Source organism: Rhinopithecus bieti, unplaced genomic scaffold, assembly GCF_001698545.2.
Source record: "Rhinopithecus bieti isolate Rb0 unplaced genomic scaffold, ASM169854v2 scaffold_64846, whole genome shotgun sequence".
In the NCBI taxonomy this organism is placed as follows: domain Eukaryota; kingdom Metazoa; phylum Chordata; class Mammalia; order Primates; family Cercopithecidae; genus Rhinopithecus; species Rhinopithecus bieti.
The window spans coordinates 145,041-166,396 of record NW_016825275.1 but is presented as its reverse complement, the minus strand read 5'-3'; the positions used below and the strand labels follow the sequence as shown (position 1 = coordinate 166,396).

The 21,356-nt window shown below is 39.0% G+C and overlaps 1 protein-coding gene across 8 annotated transcripts in view; it reads left to right on the top strand.

Annotated features, from left to right (window-relative positions):
• Positions 1-976: 976 nt before the first annotated feature.
• NPNT (nephronectin) overlaps positions 977-21,356 on the top strand; it is a 77,122-nt gene continuing 56,742 nt past the window's right edge. For 2 of the 8 annotated variants that reach the window (XM_017862974.1, XM_017862971.1), the window contains exons 1-3: positions 978-1,606; positions 3,789-3,889; positions 18,263-18,313. In XM_017862974.1, the coding sequence (XP_017718463.1) occupies positions 1,536-1,606; positions 3,789-3,889; positions 18,263-18,313 (223 nt within the window). In that variant the 5' untranslated portion in view covers positions 978-1,535. Of the gene's footprint in view, positions 1,607-3,788; positions 3,890-18,262; positions 18,314-21,356 lie in introns of all 8 variants that reach the window. The other 6 variants (XM_017862977.1, XM_017862973.1, XM_017862969.1 and 3 more) reach the window with 5 other exon arrangements.

Sequence of the window (21,356 nt, the reverse complement as noted above, 5' to 3'; positions counted from 1 at the left end):
ATACAAAAGATGAGTGGTACGGAGAAAAGACAAAGTAGGGCAGGCCAAGAAGCATCAGAAGGAGGGCAAGTTAGAGGTTTAAATAGGATGGTCATGACTAGCCTCCTCAAAGAGGTGTGACATTTGAGCAAAGACTAAAGGAAGTGAGGGTGTATGCCATGTAGATATTTGCAGAGGGCAAGTTGCAGTTTTAAATAGGAGGGTCATGATTGGCCTCCTCGAAGACGTGACATTTGAGCAAAGACTGAAGGAAGTGAGGGTGTGAACCATGTAGGTATTTGGGTCCAGGCAGAGAAAACAGCCAGTCACTGGCTCCAAGGCAGGCGCATGCCTGGAACGTGCAAGAAAGGCAAGGAGGCCATGGACTGGAGGAAGAGAAATGAGGACATTGAGAGGTATGGGAGATGACAGATGATCACTGCACAAGGCTGTCCTTCGAGGTAAGGTTGGGAAGAGGGGTGACTTGACTGGACTCATGTACATCTTAGGATAATCATGTTTTCATTTGAACACAGTCCTTTATTTAGTACAATACTTTTTACTCTGCAACAACTGAACAATGATTACTTAAAATGGTTTCTAAGTGATCCCCTCAAGATCAGGCACCACAACACTAATAGACAATAGCAGCCCTTCCTCTCTGGCGGGCACTGGTCCCTAGAGGGGCAGTCCTATCCTAATGTGCTCCGGAGTTGAGCTGTTAGAGATAGAAACAGTCTGAAACAGTCTGCTCATTTCTTCTTCAAAACCCGACTGGAGAGCCAAATATTTCTTTTGGTTAGTTAAAAAATAAAAAATACGCCTTTGCCAACTCTGCGGGAAAAGCAAACTCCCAGAGTTTGCCTTTGCTAATTTGTCCAAGTCGTGCTGTGGTTTCAGTAAATGCAGACACTGCTCAGCTCCAGCCCCATAAACCTCTCTGCTCTAGGTCTTCTCCGCCCTCTGGTGAAAGCTACTGTTCGCCCCTGCAGTCACCACCTGTTCGGGCGGAACCTGCGGAGCTTGCACCTACGCCTCGGGCTCCTTTCCTCCTCGACTCCTTTCCTACTGGGCACCCTGCTTTCCCTCTCCCAGAGAGGGTTTGCAACTTTTCTCCCAAGCTGGAGCTCGCCCCGCTTGGCTAACCCCAAGAGCCACTGCCTTCCCTCAGCGCCCCTGCCCCGGAGTTGCCTGCCCGGCTGGGCCCCCGGGGAGGAGCCGAGAGCGCTCACCCTTCGCCCCGGGCTGGGAGGGCTGCGAGTCGGGCGCACGCGCACCCCCTGCCCGCCCCTGGCGCCCCTCCCTGCGGGCGGCGCAGCTCCCCCTGCAGCGCCTCCCCTAGCTAGGAGGGAGCGGGAGGGGGCTCCCAGCGCCGCGCAGCAGACCTGCTCCGGCCGCACGCCTCGCCGCTGCCCTCCGGGAGTGGCAGCAGTAGCCCGGGCGGCGTGGGCTGGAGGTTCCCCGAGACTTTCAGAGGGTCGCCTCCCATCGGCGCCCACCACCCCAACCTGTTCCTCGCGCGCCACTGCACCGCGCCCCAGGACCCCCTGCCCAACATGGATTTTCTCCTGGCGCTGGTGCTGGTGTCCTCGCTCTACCTGCAGGCGGCCGCCGAGTTCGACGGGAGGTGAGCTGGGCCCCAGTGATCCCTCTCCTCCTTCCCGCGCTAATTTCACACTCACTGTCTTGGGTCACGTTTCCCCGTGGGGTTACGCGGACAGAGAGGCGTCTCTCCCATCCAGAAGTTGGGCCACCTCACAGCGTGGCGCGAGGAGAGCGGTCCAGGGCTCCAAGTGCCCGCCCGAAGCGGGGCGGGCGAGCCCCTGCGAGTCAGGGACCCCAGCCGCGGCCCCCCGAGGGCGACTCGCCCTGGCTCGGGAATTAGGAATGGGGGAGAGGAGCGGCTCGAGCCCGGATCTCAGCTCGGAGGGCGCGGTTGAGCCACCTACGCCGAGGTGACGCGCGGAACATCCCTTACCCGGGAAACTCCCGCGCCTAAACTAGACGGCTCTTCAGTAGGGGAAGCTTCCAGGCGCCCGGGGGGAGGTCCGGGCTCGGCTCGGGGCTCTCGGGGCCGCTCACACAGAGGGTGGGCGCGAGTCAGCAACTGGGCTACGGGGGAGATTTGTGGGCCTCCCCATTTGGTTTTCTTGAGGGAAGGAGGCTCAAAATGAGGACCGGAGGGTAGGCGCTCCGTGAGTGTGAGCATGAGTGTGTCGATGTGTGTGTGAGAGCGCACACACTGCGCTGCTCCTCAGACCCGGGCGAGCCTGACGGCGGCGTGCCGTGACAGGTTCCAACCACCTCGGGCCGCGTCTCCGCTGTCACTCAGCCAGTCCTCCCGCGCTCCGGGGCCGCTCCGGTGTGTGAGAGACACTGGCTCTGTCGGGAGGGTGTGCTCGGTCCCCCTCACCTCCGCGCAATTACAGACCAGGCTCGCCCCGAGTGCAGATGGCTGCTGCGGGAAGGTTTTACTCCGGCGCACACCGCCGCCCAGTCGTCTTCCTTCAGCGACCCCTGCCCCCACCCCTCCGTGTAGGTCCCTGCTTAGTCCTAAAGAAAGATGCAGCACCTGTTTTACCTACAATCTTGGAACGAATCAGTTCCACAATTGATTCGCTTTCTTGTACCCGGAGGCGAACGGAGGGGAACCAGTGGAGCGCCAAGAAAAAGCACAGCTGCTTGTTTACTACCTGGTGGGAGGAAATAGAAAGTTCGGGGTTATTTTGTGCTTTGGGGCTGGGGATAGAAAAAGGCAGGTAAAAGAAAAGGGGAAATAAAAGATAAGGAGACTTTAAGAAAACGTGATAGCAGCCAGAGTCTAGACCTTTTCACTTTATTTTTAAAAGCAATTCTGTGCTCACATTTGGGTATGTTATGCATTTCTTGCACACATATTTGCAACAATAAACCCATCACAAGATATGCATATGATGTGAATGCTTATAGCTTTTGTAACTTTAAAAGATGTCTAAAACAGCCAATTAAAATGTTGATACCCAGAGGAAAAAAGTCATTTAGGTGTGACTCTAAACAAGGAAACAATTTAGCAAATAATGTGTCAACGTGTAATGAGGTGGATAAATCTGTATCCTGAAATTACTTACTTTCTTTAGGCATTATTTACATTAGAGAGGAAAATACTATGAATTGTTGATCTAAGCAAGTTTCAAACCACAAGGACACTTGAGTTATCAGCTACACTTTAAACTCTCCTTGGTTTTATTTAGACTTTTTTTCTAGTACTTTTTTTGTTTTTTTGGTTTCTGCCACAGTTATGTCTCAAAAAGAGCTCTGTTACACTTGATTTTTGAGAAACGTTCTTTCTGCTCCTCCCCCCATCCACCTTTTTATGAGGCAGGATTTTTTTTTCTGCTTTGACATGTCTTATTTAATACTTTTCAGTTTATGGTGAATCAGTCAAACCTGGCTTTCCCCCCAGTAACAGGTGTGGGTCTTTGAGGACTCTGTTTTATTTCAAGCTTCAGAAACTATCCTGTGAGTGGCAGCCTTGAGAATTGTTGGTGTTAGCTGGTGCTATTTCTAGTTAAGAAAGCATCTTTCCCTCCCCTTTTTTCTCCTACCCTTGTGTGTTGGGGGATGGGGTATTTAACTGTCTGAAATTTGACATTAGATCATAGCAGAACTATTTCTGTGAAAGTGTTTTAACCTTAAATTTCTGCAGGCATAAAAGAGTTTGTAGAAAATTGTTGGGTGTGGTTGACATTTTTTCTAAAGTAATAATAAAGAGGAAATTACCTTTCTTCTCAAAAGTGTCCTTATTTATTTTGAATCTTTTTGTTTGGTAGGTGGCCCAGGCAAATAGTGTCGTCGATTGGCCTATGTCGTTATGGTGGGAGGATTGACTGCTGCTGGGGCTGGGCTCGCCAGTCCTGGGGACAGTGTCAGCGTGAGTATCAAGCCTGGAGACTTCAGTTCCCTGGGAGGTGGGGCTTTCCACCTTGTTCATGGCTTCACCCCACATATCAGAGGGCTCGTTACTGAGCAAGGCTTGGCCTTGCAGGTCTGACTTGGGGATTTTCAGGTAAAGTCTGGACTCCTTATTTTGCTTCTTTTCAACTTAAGCCACCTGTATTATGGCCCAGCTTTGTCATTCACAGAGAGCCACCTTAAATGCTTATTTTAGCATTTTCCCTCAGAATCTGCAGCTCCTTCCTGTTTTCTCACCAGGTTTATTCCTTTTTTTTTTCTTTTCTTTTTTTTTTTCTCTCTCTCTCCAGGCGTGGAGATGGGGGTAAGATAATGAGTCTAGACCATATTTACACAAAATAAACTCTGAACCTTAGAGTACTTATATAATCCTCACCATAGCTGCTGTGTAAAGTGGCCCATTTGTAAATCCTTTTTTGAAATGGGGTTGTATTGACAGTATTTTAAATGGACCACCCAGTATAATGAAACAAAGCTTCTGAAACAACATTATTTGTAAGTTCTTTGAGTAACCAACCTCATGTAATAAGTACCAAATCAGAAAAGTGATTTTCACCTTTTCTATGACCACAAATGGATATTTTAATGGTAAAGTTTAGAGCTACATCAAAAGAGTTTGAGAAATTTAGGAAATTTGTCCCCAGTATTTTATTGTGATCTTAAAATTGTATCTCACTCCTACTGCAAAAAAATAGTCTTCAAATGATTAAGTACATTTCCAGAGCACCGTTAGAGTGCTGGGGGTGGGAGGGCACTTCTGGTAAGATGATGGGAACTAAGTTGGGTTCTACATTGGGGTATATATTTTATTGCTAGTGAGGAAGGGGCTTAGAGGAAGAGAGAACGGTAGTTACAAAGGCTAGAGCTGGCAATGGAGAAGCCTGCCTTAGAGAAGGGTTGCTAGTGTGAGGAGTCAGGCAAATTTAAATTCAGGAAAATTAGGAGTTCCCTCTGCTATTTTAATTTTTGAGGATACTCACAATGTCTTCCTTAATTTTGTGAAAGAGGGACAGTGACAGTCACAGATTTACTCTAATTGCACATAAAGACCACAATCTCTGGTTGGGGATAGAAAGGTGAAGCAAATGAATATTTGCCTACCTGGTATGGAATTTGAGAACCAACAGACTCTAATAACCAAAATGTGAAGAAAGGACCCTTCTGTTGGCCCAACACACCCACACATAACCATCCTGAATGAAAAATGAGTAGTTCTATACCTGCAATCTCCAGCTGTGCAAATACTTCTGACACTGTAGAAGACTAAATTCCACCAGGCACCATTCTTCTTTTTGGATCATCTTCCCTTAAAACAATATTGAATAGACTAACCAGTGATTGCACCAGCAGCTTTGCTTCTTTCGTTTACTGGAAACTGGAGTTACCACCATCTCCCTTTAACAGAATGCAATTGACCCACTGTACAAAGGGTCTAGCCCAGTGGCTCACACATAGCAGGTAGGCAAACATTTGCTTTACCTTTTAGGTTTATGCTTCCAAAATCAAAGTAGTTCCAAGGTTCTCTGTGTTACAGTGAAATAAAATTCCTTTCAATTAAAAAGGCACAAATGGTTCTTTACCATTAACATTGAAGTTGGCAAGGTTGTAAAAATTAGCTCAAAGGTGAATGTTTCCTTCTGTGTATTTTATTTTTCTAGCATCTTAGATGGCCCAAATGTCTCTTGTCAGTTCAGAGTTCTGCCTGTCTTTGTTTTGATATAAACAGGTAGAGGAATGTGGGCTGAGAAGTCAGCTCAAAGGGGCAGAACAAATCAAAAAGAGGCTGCTCAGAGGGAATGAAATATCTCTGAAAACTCGTGATTATTTTTTAAAGAAAGGCTTTATGAAATTAAAAGTTTTGTCACTATGTTTGTTCAATAAAATGCCTTGCTATTGTATAACAATTCAATCTAATATGACTCCTCGTAAAGATTCCAAATAACTTCTAAAGAATTTAACGTGAAAAATGTTTTTGCTCTTTTGACCTTTAGATAATCATGTAGTTCTTTCCCATAAGGAAGGGATATTCTTCCTTCCTCATCAGAGGTGCTCTGGTTCTCTTCTTTTCTGAATGATTCACTTTGGAATTTTCTTTCAAAACAGCATAGCAAAACAAAAAGAAACTATTCCCATTACTGCATAGGTCTTCCCAACTTATCCCACAGAAGGTGTATTTGTAGTTGGGAAAGGTGGTGGTACCCTCATTATATTATTTAGCAGATCTTATGCCTTAGTGCAGTGACCCTTTGGTGAGTGTTTATTCCATTTGGTTGAGCATTTGTGAGATGTTTAACTTAATTTTCATGTGAGTCAAATACACATATCTGTACAAAACATGCTGCCCTTCATTTTTACTTGCTATCTTCCTATTCATGGACTTGTTTGGAGAAACCGACTAATGTTGCAGGATGCTAAAGCTGGTAAACCTCTCCTTCTGGCTCACTATGTCTAACCAGAGCCAGATATAGCTGGGAAACTTTACATCCTTCCCCTAAGACTGAGGAAGGAAGGATCAGTGATGCTACTTAAATGGGCATAGAAACTGTCCTGCTGCTTCCTGCCTGTACTACCCAACATTCTATCCCAACATTCCTGCCTGCTGGGGAAAGCATGACCCGCTCCAGAAATAGGCAGGTTGTGTATTCATAGTTCTTTTGTAGGTCATACCCTTGGCTTCTTGTTTTTTTTTTTTTTTTTTTTTTTTTTTTTTTTTTTTTTTTTTTTTTTTGATTCTTTGTTTTGTGTTCTTGACTCTTAAATAGGTCTCTAGCATATTGAAAATTCAACATTTGATTTTCTCACTGTCATGGGCTTTGCTTTTATTGACTATTGATGTGGCTGTTTATTGTCAGGTGAAAAATTTTTAATATGTTCACACACTGATGATTGCATATTTACAGCACACAGCATCTTAAATCACTCCGAGGTTTGTCACAAAATGTGTGTTTCTTGCTCTGTAATTTTTTTGTCATCTTGATGGCATGTTTTAATTATGTTGTTATTTCTCTCCTTCTACCAAGTGGAGACCTCTGTAATAAAGATTTTTCAGGGTTGTATATTTCATCTTTAAAAGCTGTGTATGCTGTGGAAGCAATTGTTAACCAAAAGCACTAGATAATTTAGGATAACTGAGTTCAAGTTCTGACTTTTGTACCTGAATAGCTGTTTAACATTTCTCAGCTACAGTTTTCTTATTACACAAGCGTATTCCTAAGGTATGTTGAAGCTCTAAACTGCATCTGAAAACTTCCTTAATGTAGAAAAACTATATAGGGTGCAAATATTGTATTTTTGTATAGTTGTCCTTCTGTTTACTCAGAGATTTGACTGTATATGTGACTTATGACAATAGCATTTTGTTGAAAGCATTTTATAGAATTGTGAAGAAAACTCAAAATACAACCAGTTCCAAGTTTTAACAGAACTATTCTGTTTCTGAGTTCTTTGGCTGTTATTGAGCAACTTGTGGTTTCTGAAGGAAATGATGTGAATTAGGATGGTTTTATATCATTTATCCTTAAGAACAGGGAAAACTGAGATGTTTTCTTATGTTTCTGCTGGAGATTTTGGAAAGACCTGAAACCTACACCTACAGCTTGACATTGCTTAGTTAGCTCTGAACCTCATTTCCTGCTGCCTCTTCCATGTAAAGTGAAAATTTTGGATTCTTATTGGCTTTAGATAAACTTACAGGTTAGTGAAACATAGGGACTGAGATACAGTAATTCATTCTGAAGCTATTTTGGAGTGATCAAGTAATTTTAGTTGTATAACATATTACTGGCTAATGATTATGGATACTGGAAATGATGAAAAATTATTGAATTATTTATTTCTGCGTTTCAAATGAAATGGCTACTAGTTTTGAGGAGAGAATTTTGATTTAGTAAATAAAATATTTAAATTTTGCATTTCATTTCTTACTCCTATCTGGGTTAAGATACTCAGTCTTATAAATGGAACATGATTTATTTTTGCTCCCTATACTGGTCATTAACTTCCTATCCATAATCACAAAACTATATAGATTATATATTTCTTTGATTATTTGGATTTTGAATACTTCTTTGATTATTTGGATTTTGAATACTCTCTTTAAAATAATCAAGAGAAAATTAGAGCGGTTAGAACGTTACAATTTGTTTTGAAGACCACACATAGTGTTCTCTCCACAGAGAGGTTATACTAGTAAATGCCTTTGTATTTGAGGTCAACAACTATGACAGCTTCCATTGAACATGAATTAGTATTTAAAATGTAAAGCAATTTTTAGGCCGGGCGCGGTAGCTCACCCCTGTAATCCCAGCACTTTGGGAGGCCGAGGCGGGTGGATCACAAGGTCAGGAGAGATCAAGACCATCCTGGCTTACACGGTGAAACCCCATCTCTACTAAAAATACAAAAAATTAGCTGGGCATGATGGTGGGCGCCTGTAGTCCCAGCTACTGGGGAGGCTGAGGCAGGAGAATGGCGTGAACCCGAGAGGCGGAGCTTGCAGTGAGCCGAGATCGCACCACCGCACTCCAGCCTGGGCGACAGAGCAAGACGCCGTCTCAAAAAAAAAAAAAAAAAAAAGCAATTTTTATACCTGTATGCACCCAAGAAGCAGCAGGGGCTCTCAAAAGGGGTGGGGATTGTGCTGTTTACATCTATATTGAAGATTGCTAGCAGAATTCTGGGGTCAGCCTAATAGAGCAAAGTACACTTCATTGTCCTTGGTGTATTAGTTTCCTCCTCTAATTTTGAGGTGAGAATGCAGAATCTGGTGTTTTTTTTTTGGGGGGGGGGTAGGAATAAAAGCAGAGCAATGGGTAATTTTATGATTACTTGCAACACTAAACTTGAATCCACAAATCCTTAGGAAGTGAAGTTTTTGATTAAGAATATTTAACTGCTACTTTCCTTGAAAGGTTGTTTAAGAACATCATGTACCTTTGGGTAACTTCAAGTGGTCTTGGAATGCAGATTCCAAAGTATGATCAGCATTGAAGAATCTTGACCTTTTCAAACAGGTAATTTGTTAGTATGTGTAGTCTTCAAAGTTAAGTTTCAAAGAAAGTGCTTTGCTCTTTTATTCTTTTCCCCAATTAGAACTGATCTTATGTAATACTATTAAGATCTACTGATTTCCTGAGATGCCTTCATAAGCTTAATCTGGCCAGGTCTTAACCTTTATGGATTAGAAATTTTAGTACTTTTTAAGCTAGAAGTCCAGGCCAACTAAAGGGAAGCACTCTCCTCTCTGCCAGTTCAGCAACTAGATCTGTCCTCAAATACCTGCCACAGGGATATACTGCTTGAAGTTGCCCACGCATATACACACTGGGACCAAGAAGGCACTTCTGGTGCCAGAAACAACACTGTGTTTGCTTTGTGGAAATTTTTGATAAGCTTTCAAAAATATAGGTGGCTTCTCCCTCACCTCCTGTAACAAGTGTAACTTCCAGCATTTCTTTTTGTTGCTTTTTATCTATAGAATTCATGTTCTTTGCATTTTGAGTTAGTTCAATCCACTGCATGCTTTCCAGATGATAATTAGTGATGCTCAGTGATTCTATGCAGTGTCTTTCAGTGGCTAAGGGAAGATATGCATCACAGGGATGGGCCTTCATCGCGGGGGAAATGGAAGGGCAAGGGAGAGGGATTCTGATGGCCTAATCCTCATTATTGCCTCCCACTGTGACATGCAGACACTCTTGCCCCTTTCCCATTGATTTTCTGCAGTGTTTTAAATTTCTCCACCAATCTTTGGAAAATATTAATTTATTTTGTAGGAGAAAATGTATTCATTTCCTCAAATATCCCTCCTCAGAGCGACAAGCATGATCAGTTTTTGGTATACTTTTAAAAATATTTTACCTACTTATGGGTAAATTGCAATAGATCTCTCCCCTACCACCTACTTGTTTTGTGCAAATGAAAGCATACTCTATACACTGCTTTGTATGCTGCTGCTTTTTCTTAACTGTACCTGTTGAAAGGTTTTCTTTATAGACCGCCTTACTTTTTTTTTTTTTTTTTTTTGAGACAGGGTCTTGCTCTGTCTCCCAGGTTGGAGTACAGTGGCACAATCTTGGCTCACTGGAGCCCTTACCTCCTGGGCTCAAGCCATCCTCCCACGTCAGCCTCCCAAGTAGCTGGGACCACAGGCATGAGCCACCACACCTGGATAATTTTTGTATTTTTTGTAGAGACTGAGTTTTGCCATGTTGCTCAGGCTGGTCTCAAGCTCTGAGCTCAACTGATCTGCCCACCTCAGCCTCCCAAAGTGCTGGGATTATAAGCATGAGCCATCTTGCCTGGCTGCCTCCTTACTTTTTTATGGACTCAGCATTCCATTGTATGGCTATACTGTAATTTATTAGCAAGTTTCTTACTGATGAACATTTGTGTCGATTCTAATCTTTTGCTAACACAAGCAATTATAAAAAAAACTTTGAACATATGTTAAAAATGTTGTTTTGTGTGTTCTCAGCGTTTCTGCAGAATAAATTTTTATGTGTGGTCAAATGGCAGATACATTTGTAATTTTTATCAATTGCCCAATGGCTTCTTACTCAGTAGAGAAGATAGTTTAAGGGGAAAGCCTGAATGGCAATGCTGACCCAAAGGCTCCAACAATCCCATATCCAGAGTCTGATCTTTCCTTGATTTTAGGATTCTCTGATCCCTTTTCTTTCCCAAGAAATCCCTCTGACAACTCAGTGAATGTCCATCTGCTCCCATTTATCATCTGTTTCCCATCAGAGCAGAGGCAATGGGCTGAAGATAGGAGAATGGAGTGAGTTGTGTCCATTTGCCAGGGTCTCCCAATGGCTTCCTGCCTATCATATACTTGTAAGAAAGATCCACACATTCCTTTAGGAATTACTTAATTCATTGATATTTTGTTATCTTTGTAGTTTAGCCATATTTTTTTTTTCCTTTGAGGCGGGGTCTCACTCTGTCGCCCAGGCTGGAGTGCAGTGGCAGGAACTCGGCTCACTGCAACCTGCGCCTCCTGGGTTCAAGCAATTCTGCCTCACTCTCTCTTGAGTAGCTGGGATTACAGGTGTGCACCACCACACCTAGCTAATTTTTGTATTTTTAGAGACAGGATTTCATCATGTTGGTCTGGCTGGTCTTGAACTCCTGACTTCAGGTAATCCACCCACCTTGGCCTCCCAAAGTGCTGGGATTACAGGCGTGAGACACCAGGCCCAGCCGTTAGCCATAATGTTTATACCTATGTATATAGTATGGGCTTTTTTTTTTTTTTCTAGACCCATGACCTATTAAGGAGGAATATGTAGAATTCTGAGATCTGAATACCATTTTGGGGACACCTTTTATGATAAAAATATTTTCAGGAAATATTAAGACATTTTGCACCAAAATACTTTTGTAGTGTAACCATAGGGGCATATATTTTCTATTAGTTATTCTAATCTTTATTCCAATTATATACTTAAATTGTCTCCTTTTAAAAAAGCAAGAAATGCATGGTTAGGTGAAAAATTAAAAGACACATACTAAGAGCAAGACGGCAGTGAAGGTAAGTATTTCTAACTTTGCTGTTTTCCTGACACCTAGTTCCACCTTCCAACAGGCTACCACTGTTTCCTATTGATCCTTGTAGAGATTTCTTAACATTGGCAAAATTTCCCTTTTACAATAATGATGGCATGAAGTACAAACGATTTTCTATATCTTGATTTTTTTTTCATGTAACACTACATTTTGGAAAGCAGTCCTCATCAGTTATTTAAACCTGACTCGTTCTTTTAAATGGCTATACAGTATGCCATTACATGAACGAATGTACCATAATTAACTTAAAATTCCCTATTTATGTACCTTTGAGTGGTTTTCAATATTTTGTTTTTATATAACATGCTGCAATCAGTATCTGCATATATCATCATCACTGTTGTGTACCTTTAGATATGGAGGACATATCTAAAGACATTTGATTTCTGTATTAGTATAATAATTGAAGAGCTTTCATTTTATTGTTACAAATTTTCTTATGTTAAATATGTAATGTAAAGGAGAGTCAATCATAGCTAATATTACAGAGTAGAAACTTTCTGTTCAATCACCTTCTATTTTTGGTTCCTTAGAAGATACCTTAAAAAATAAATTGATTTATTTCTATTTGTTTATGCCCTGTCTTGTTTGGGAAAGTATATAAAGTGGCTTCCAGGAATTCATACAATTAAATAAGGAAATAGGGGCTACATGGAGGAAAATGGGAGTAAAATAGAAATATTAGGTGGAGGGTTTTTCAAATGCAGATATGTAAGCCATAGGATCCCATATACATACTACAATTTGGTTATTAGCTTCTGGTAGCCAAAGGTAAAAGATGTTGTTGCTGATTTAATTTGTGTCCTTTGTTAGGAAAAAAGCAAACCAGTTATTTGGTAGGAAATACGGTTTTCCTTCATGTAGTTCTGAAGGAAGATTTTCACGTGGCCCTTTGCAGAGTGGTAGTGAATGATGGAATGGAAGGGGCCACAGCAACATTCCTATCATGAAGCCAGTGGTGGTTTTTGAAAAGCTGTTTCATAGAATATCCGTCAACATAAGATGAGGACCTTACTCTAAAAGTACAGTTCATGGAAAGCTGTTCTATACATAGTTTAAGAAGCATTATGTACATAGCTTTCTGACAGTTCAGCTGGATCCAGCCCAGAATATCTAGCTGTGATGGGTGAAGTGTATAGGGCTTTGGATGGACAGCTCCAGAATAGACAAGATCATTTCAGGTTAGAATCACTAACAGTGTTCTGAAGTTCCCTGTGTTATTTAACAGATTAAAGGCCAGTTCATTTTTTCTTTCTTTTTTAAGTCTATATATTTTGAAGATCAGTAATCAACTGATGGAGTTGATATCCAGAGACATTGTGAATAGAGCATGGATAGGGCCCCGCCTAGGCTCCAGTATAAGGAGGATCTGCAAAGAAAGTAGTGGGAGATTTTTTAAAAACAATTTTGTATCCATTGGATAGCAATATATAAATTCATCACCATTTTGCTATACACTTATTCATTTCCATGCCAAGTGTGGCTTGGAATAAAGAGGAAAGGCATGAACATTGTTCCCAGGCATCATTTACCCTACTGATGCCGATACATGGATATGGACCAGTGAGCCCAGGAACAACAGAATCCCTGACCAGTGCTTATTTCCCCAAAGTTCCTGATTGCTATAGGTGTTCCAGGGAATCAAAGTAACCTCAACTGTTTTCTTAATTCACCTGGATTTATAAGGGTTTATTTATATAAGTTGCTTAGACCTGAACAGACTCAAAGCAGAGTCTGTAGGCAATACTCTGCATATCAACATCCCGTACCCAAACCTAAGTCATCTTTTCACTGGGGTGTGTGGAAGGTCTGATTCTCATGTACTCTTGAAGCCCTAGGCAATAGAACCTGAAATCCTGATGCACATATGCCGTAGGATAATTTCTCTCTCCAAAAAAAAGCAAATAGTGATTTTAAAAAAGATGACTCAATGATATTCTGAGAGGGTAGCAATCCAGTAAGGTTCGCATCTCCTTGGGAGTAACAAAAAGAAGGTCTTCAAACGCCTTTTCTGCAGAGACTAGCGTGAACCAAGAATCTGCCTGTCTGAATTGTCACCCTATATCAACGTGGCGGCGAGCTGACAAAGTTAGCACTGCCAGAGTCAAGGTTTTCTGTCTTCACGGGAACAAACAAATGATCAGTCCTCAAAGATAGTAAAATGTAGCCAAGATAATTTGGCTTGAAAAAAATTCGAAGTGATATCAATCACCAACTACAACCATTGAAAAATACTAGTAGCATATTGATGGTACATCCTTGGGAACATGCCAGGGCAAATTGGGGTGCAAAATACACCAGTTATTTAAAAATTGGTATGTTATAAGGTAAATAATTAAGTAATATCAAATACAAATAAACTTTTATTTTAATTCACTAAGACTTCTTTTAAGTTTTCTGATTTTATTGCTACTGATACATAATTAAAGACACAGTTATGGCCATAATAGAATTCCTAACAAAATTTCTAATAAAGCCAGAATGAAGGAGTATATTACAGGCCAGACATGAAAAAGCATTATGATGTGTGGTAAAATAGCGACATCTATTTTTTCATTCTATATTATTTTACAAATTTTCTGAAGAATTTTAGTTTAAACTTAGCCTGCTGAAATACTGTTAAATCAACCTGTTATTCTTAACTCTGATGGGAGGAAAGAGATATGAATAATCAAAGTGATTTATTAGCTTTAGAATATAGGTGTTGTTTTGGAGAACAGACAGTTTTATTCTGATCATATTTTATTAGAAGCCTTCATTTTCTGCCATACGTTAGCTTTGGTAGTTACTAGATGCCAAGGGAGTGCAAATTTGAGAATAAGGATTTGGCATGGGTTATTTGCATGTTGAGAGTCAAGATTTAACTAAATTTTAAAACCAAACACTTCATTTGATCAATATCTTTTTAACCATTCTGTAGATTAATAATATAAATTCTCCAGAACTGACATTACTTTGCTATAACATCATCAGATCACAAAGTTAGGGTTGCCTTTTGTAAATGTTATTCACTTACTCTGAAATGTTGGGAAATATGTCATCACTGTTTAAATTTGTGATAATATACACAAAAGGAAAACACAGCTAGGAATTTTGGATTTATGCTTACTTTGCCAAAAACCATGTTGATTTTTGAAAACCTTTTGCCTTTTTTTTTTTTTTTTTTTTTTTTTTTTTTTTTTGAGACGGTGTCTCCCTCTGTCACCCATGCTGGAGTGCAGTGGTGCAATCTCAGCTCACTGCCACCTCTGCCTCCTGGGTTCAAGTGATTCTCCCTCCTCAGCCTCCCGAGTAGTTGGGACTACAGGCACCTGCCACCACACCTGACTAATTTTTTTGCATTTTTAGCAGAGACGGGGTTTTACCATGTTAGCCAGGATGGTCTCGATCTCCTGACCTCGTGATCTGCCCGCCTCAGCCTCCCAAAGTGCTGGCATTACAGGCGTGAACCACCGTGCCTGGACTAGCTTTATTTTCATAAATCAAAGTTCTTAAATTCAGTTTCTAAGGAAAGCTCCTAAATGGTCAAAGGTTTGTGTTGCTGAATTTCAGAAACTCCATGGATGGACTTTCCAAACATAAACTTCCCACCAAAATAATGTTCCAAAGTGTTTAGTGCCTCTATTTTATTTTTGTGTTAAGATTTTATAGGTACTTGGTAATTATCTGCAAAATATTTACATACCAACAAATAGCAAAGCCATTGATAATAGAAAAACACAAATCACAGTTTATGTTTATTTATATTTTTTAGTGTATTTGGGTGTTTAGAGTTGATTTTACATTGTGTATACTAACTATGGTAATAGATTATTTCAAGTTTACATGATTATAGAAATATTTTATGATGTTTGACATAGATAATGGTGGTTTCAGGGTCCCTTGTCTCTTGAGTTGAGTTTTTACATCACTGAAGAATTAGAAGATTGCGTCTTGGTGTCTATGTATGGCCAAGAATTAAGACATTCTGATGTATAGTTTCATTTCCTAACTAAGGCAGAAGTGATTTTTGAAACAATTGCCTTTTGGGAGAAAAGTATAAAATTATGAAGAAATAATGTGTAGGTTTGCTAAATGTTGTGTTCTTAAATCTTGTGTTGAGGTGTGCAGAATTTTTTTATATCTTTAATAGTTCTAAACTAGTGTACTGAAAGTTGGGATCATCCACATTGCTACTTAATTTGTTGTCCATAGGGTCTGTTGTTGTCTTGGATGTTGGTGTTATAAATGTACAGAGTTAGGTAGTTGTCTGTGAAGAGTTTGCAGGCTAATGTCAATGTTTTGACAATGAAAATATAGCATGAAAATTAAGATTGGGGTATGGAGACCTTTTTAGAGCTATTGCTTTTTCTAGGTGATGATTAAGGTTGGGAGGCAGAAGTACATTGTGTCAGGGAGGACCTTTCCCTTTTATGCATGCACCTGGCATTTATCACCTTTAACAAAGTGCATGTGTCATGCTGTGCTGCTTGCTTTAGGGGCTGTATGCCTCCAGTCTGAGTCATGTGGTAACCACATCAGCAGTCTTAGCCTGTAGCATTTTATTATTTCTTTTCCAAAGTTTATACTTGGCCTAATATTTAGACATTTTGTAATTCTTTACAGTAAATGAAACTATACGTTAGAAGATGGGCATACCTTTGGATTAAAAAAAAAAAAAGAAAGTCTCAGTTCTTTAAGGTTTCTTATCCTGGGTTTTCCTAACACTGTCCAAAGTTCAGGACTGGCTCCAAACCCATAAACCTGTGTTTAGCAAGCAAGAAACATAATCCCCAAATAGTTTAGTTTCTCTGGTTTATGAGTCACAGTTTCATAAAATCATCAGAGTGCTTATTAATTTCAACCACATATAGTAAAGAACCTTCAGATGAACTGAAGCAAGGGTTCTTAGGCAAATTGCCAGAGAGAGTTCTAGAGTTCTAAGCTAGCTGAGTAGCTTTGCTGAAATATTGCTTGTATTTGCTACTGTGGCCATTTTATGATGGCTATAGAGCAATAGATTATCAAGAGAAAATGAGACAGATTTTTCAGTATTATGTGCTATGAATGAATCCTATTTTAGTGAATCTTTTAGTGGGGTTTATACTGCAAAAGAAAAAAATATGTAGGGCATTTATTTCTGGCAACTTTCATAAAATTGTTGTGATGGTTGCGTATAAAATTTCCTTATCCTTCAATAGACAATAGATCCCAGAAACTTCCTAGAAGTAATCTATTCCAGATTTAACATTGCTTTGACATAAAATGCAGTTTTGTGTAGTTTTAAAATGCAAATTAAAAAATATAGGATATTGGCTAAAATTTTATCTTGAAGTCAGTTATATATTGATACCATAAAACTTACTAAATCTAGGTATTTCAAGACTAACTTATGGTAAGTAGGAAAAATATGACCCAACCTTAAGATACTACAAGGATAAAATAAACTATACAAAACTGTTTGGCTATTTGGTACTAATACAACTAGTTAGAACATAATGATGTTTGCTATTCTTTATTAAGTTGTTTTACCTTTGCTTACAATAAAGTATTTTTCCTTATAAATTTGATGATTCAAAATTGGCAATTAAATAATATTAAAGAAACGGTATCCTTTTATATTTTTTCTTTTTCATATATAACCATAGTCATAACATGTGTGATCCAGAATGTAATTTGCTATTTACACTTTGATTTCAGCTGATTGCTTAGATTGTACCTGATGCATTTGATTATTCTATTTAAGGAGTGTGTCAACATCAAGATATGGTGAGTTCTTTTCAAATTAACAGTAGAAACCTGACCAATATGAAAAAAAAAAAGTCTAGCAAGCAAATGTAATATGTGTATTTAAAAATACATAGCAATCATTCTGGATCAATAGTTAAATTACTGCTTCAATTAAGTCAAATTAGACTTAGAATTTTTTTCTTCTTGTGTTACCCAAAAGAAGGCCCCATTCACCTAATTTTAAATTATACAAATTATACAAATAAATATATAATTGTAAATTACAGTGGCTAGTTAATCCTTTAAAGGCATTAATTAGAAGAGAAAATAAAATGATCCCATTTTACCTCTAAAATCTCTAGGTTGATCAAACACTGACCATTATTAGTACCATTTCAAGTTTCTTCCCTTTACTTTCATCAAACTGGGTTATTTATGTATGTTCGAATTAAATGGCTGTGCTTTCATGGTAATTCTTGTTGCTATTGACAACCAAAGCAGCCATGCAAGAAGAAAATGCTGTGGAAGGGAAGAAAAAAATTTATATTTCCTCCCCAAAGTTGGAGAGACAAGGGAACATACAGTATGTAAGAAACAGGTAAGTAAAAATGTATCAATTTTAAAACTATTAGCCTTTCTTACTAATTGATCAAAAGTTTAAATTTTTTCACATGTGTTTTCCAACTCCCATTTAAATAAAAGGATACTGTCTCTAGGAATCAGAACTTAATATTCTGGAAATGAAAATTGGATTTGAAAGTACAGCATCATAAAAGGTCTGAAATATTTTAATTTAGAATTTGGACTATAGAAGAATAGCATAACTTCAATTATTGGTTAATATTTTTGTTATGAAATGTTTTTTTTATAACAAAATGGTGACTAAAATATTACTATTTTAAACATGTCCTAGATTTTTTTTTTGTTTCAGAAAAGCACTGAAAGTTGAATATGTGTAAGTCTCCGGGAATGTAACAAGTTGATAAATACCCAAGTCCAGCCTCCTTACAGAGAAAAGATCTGGAATTTCTTTTTTTGGACATTTGTTTTGCAGCTTTCTACGTCTTAAGGCAGAGAATAGCCAGGATAAGGTGCCAGCTCAAAGGTTAGATGAACATATTTCTTGAAATAATTTTGGCTAATCTATGTCTTGAAAGGCATACCTTCTAAATAATTTTACAAAGCTACAAACAAAACATTAGTTGTGTTTTTGAGTTGCTTCTCTTTAGGAAAACTATATGTTTCTTAGAGATGTGTTTATTCCATACATAATTATAGTAAGTTAATTTTAATTCAGTTATTACATTAAACTTTTCCCTTTCAGTTGATAATTCCTTTCTTTTGTTTTATGAATCTAATAAATTGACCTCCATTCTAACCTAAAGGACAGTTTATGTTTTTAATACTTAAAGAAGCAAATATAAAAACAAAGTCCACCAAATGAAATTACTAACACCAGCCTATCATTAACCTGAGGGAATTGTATTTCATATTCATTAATTCTCCATGGAACAACTCAGGTAAGAAATATTTTTATTGCATGACATATGCAAACAGTTATAATAGCACCTGTGGGCATTTATGCTCTTGTTTTAGGTACATAAAGGGTTCCTTGTTTAATATATTTTTGGCAGTAAATGATGTCACTTATCACCCTATGACACTTTAGTGAAAAACTTTGGTGAAATATGTGGAATCGTAATGTTTAATGGAATTGGTTCTAAGAAGACAATGTTCTTTTTGTTTGTTTGTTTGAGACAGAGTCTTGCTCTGTTGCCCAAGCTGGAGTGCACTGGCATGATCTTGGCTCACTGCAAACTCTGCCTCTTAGGTTCAAGCGATTCTCCTGCCTCAGGCTCCTGAGTAGCTGGATTACAGGTGCCCACCACAATGCCTAGCTAATTTTTTATTTTTAGTGGAGATAGGGTTTTGCCATGTTGGCCAGGCTGGTCTTGAACTCCTGACCTCAGGTGATCTGCCGGCCTCGGCCTCCCAAAGTGCTGGGGTTACAGGCAGGAACCACTGCACCCGGCCTGGCAATGTTCTTTAAACTGATTGAACAAACTATCACATGTCATGAAAAATGTTTTTAAGGCAGAATTTTAATAAGAAGATATTTGGGAACAAAATTGATAGTACTGGAAATAAAAGTCCAGAAATGCCTTTGTTCAGGGAGACTTAAAGCATATGTATCTTAAAGTTACTAGCAATTATAAGATTGACTAGTAGAGCTATGGCTTATGTTAGGGAGGCAATGCCAAGGAAAGAGTAGAATGTATGCTTGGTCACCAACATCTGGGTTCAGGAACTGTTCCTATGACTTACCACCTGTGAGAAACTAGACATTTTAACTTTTCTGAGCTGCAATGTTGTAATCTTTAAATCTAACTTTGCAAGATTCTTACTGGTTATAAGGAGGGTGCCTTCCACAGTTCTTGACAGATGTTTGCTATTATTAGTGTGTGCTCAATATATACAATACAAATGGAGAATTCAGAGCCGAGTTTTTCTAAGATCCATCTTAGGACAGATAGTATAGCATGTTATCAAATGGTTTTGTTTACCATAATCATCTTTTGGAAATAATCAATTGGAAGTAGAAAAAGTATTCAGTTATTCATTTCTAAAATAAAAACTTTCATGGGATAGCTGTCTGTGCTTCTGAACTGTTTTTTTCCCATTTCTCTAATAATATCCATCCATAAACCTCCGAGTGGAACAGTTGTGATTATCTAACAGTGTTTGCACTTGGGAAATGAATTGAAGGGAGATGGAATTGATTTGTGGAACATTAGCATTTAGAGTTCCTGTGATTTATCTGGTAATTATTCGAGAGCTTACTAGAGGTAAAGAGCTAAGTTAGGTGCTGGGAAGATACAAAGGTGAATACAACAGGGACCCTTACTTTCAAGCAGCTCAATTTAGTAAGATGATTGGCTCTTATTCCTTCTATGATTCTTAAATAGGAGTAAGTTAGGGATAAAGATTTGAGGGAGTTCAGGGAAAGAATCATTTTCTGCTGAGGAGGATCAAGGAAGACTTCATGGACTCAATGGTATTCAGTTGATACCATATATATAGTATCTATCTATCTATCTATATATATATAGTATCAGTATATACTGATAGTGAGTGATGTGAATGCCTAGAGCTTCATTTTACTGGGATGATAGCTGCAGTAGTTGGTCCTGGATCATGCAGGTAATAGCTGGCTCTCTCCATTCTCTCTCTCTCTCTCTCTTCTCTCTCCTCTACTATACTAATATACTATATATATATAAAATATACTATCTATATTAGTTATCTTATGGTAATTATTACAGATTATCAATATATAATATATATTTTTATATATTATATATTTACATACTAATATAATATAATAGGAATATTATAATAAATATAATCAATATAATATATAATATATATATATTTAAATATTAAATAATATAAGTATATTATTTATATATTATTATAATATATTATAGAGAGAGAGAGAGAATGGAGAGAGAGAGCCAGCTATTACCTGCATGATCCAGGACCAACTACTGCAGATATCATCCCAGTAAAATGAAGCTCTAGGCATTCACGTCACTCATGATCAGTACTGAAAGCCCACAGAGGAAGGCAATACTGAATAAGAGGCATGTTTTGGTATAGGATTCTGTGAGAACATGTCTTAGGGGGCAGTAGCCCAGACCAGCAGTGATGGAGTGGTGATGGCCCAGCTGAATCCCAAGGGATAAATCAGTCATGTGAAGAGTATCCTGGGCACACAGAAAAATGCATTTAAAACTCAGGAGCCAGAGGGAGGAGCACATTCCGAGAACTGTAAGAATCTCAACCCAGCATATGTGGGATATATGTATGAAGGGCATCTGATGAGAGATGCAGTGGGAGAAGTAGGAAAGGGCTGACTCCTGGAAGGCTTTTGATATCATATTAAACACATTTGCCTTAATCACAAAATTGTAGAGGAACACTGTAAAGATTTTAGGCAGATAAATTACATAATATTTCAGAGGATACCTGGTACTAATGGATCAGATCTAGCACTCCGGTGAATTTAATTTTGCTTGGAGTGTTTTAACATTTTTTGAAATTCATGTAGTTGTCAGTGTTTCACAGGAGACATGGATATATAAGAG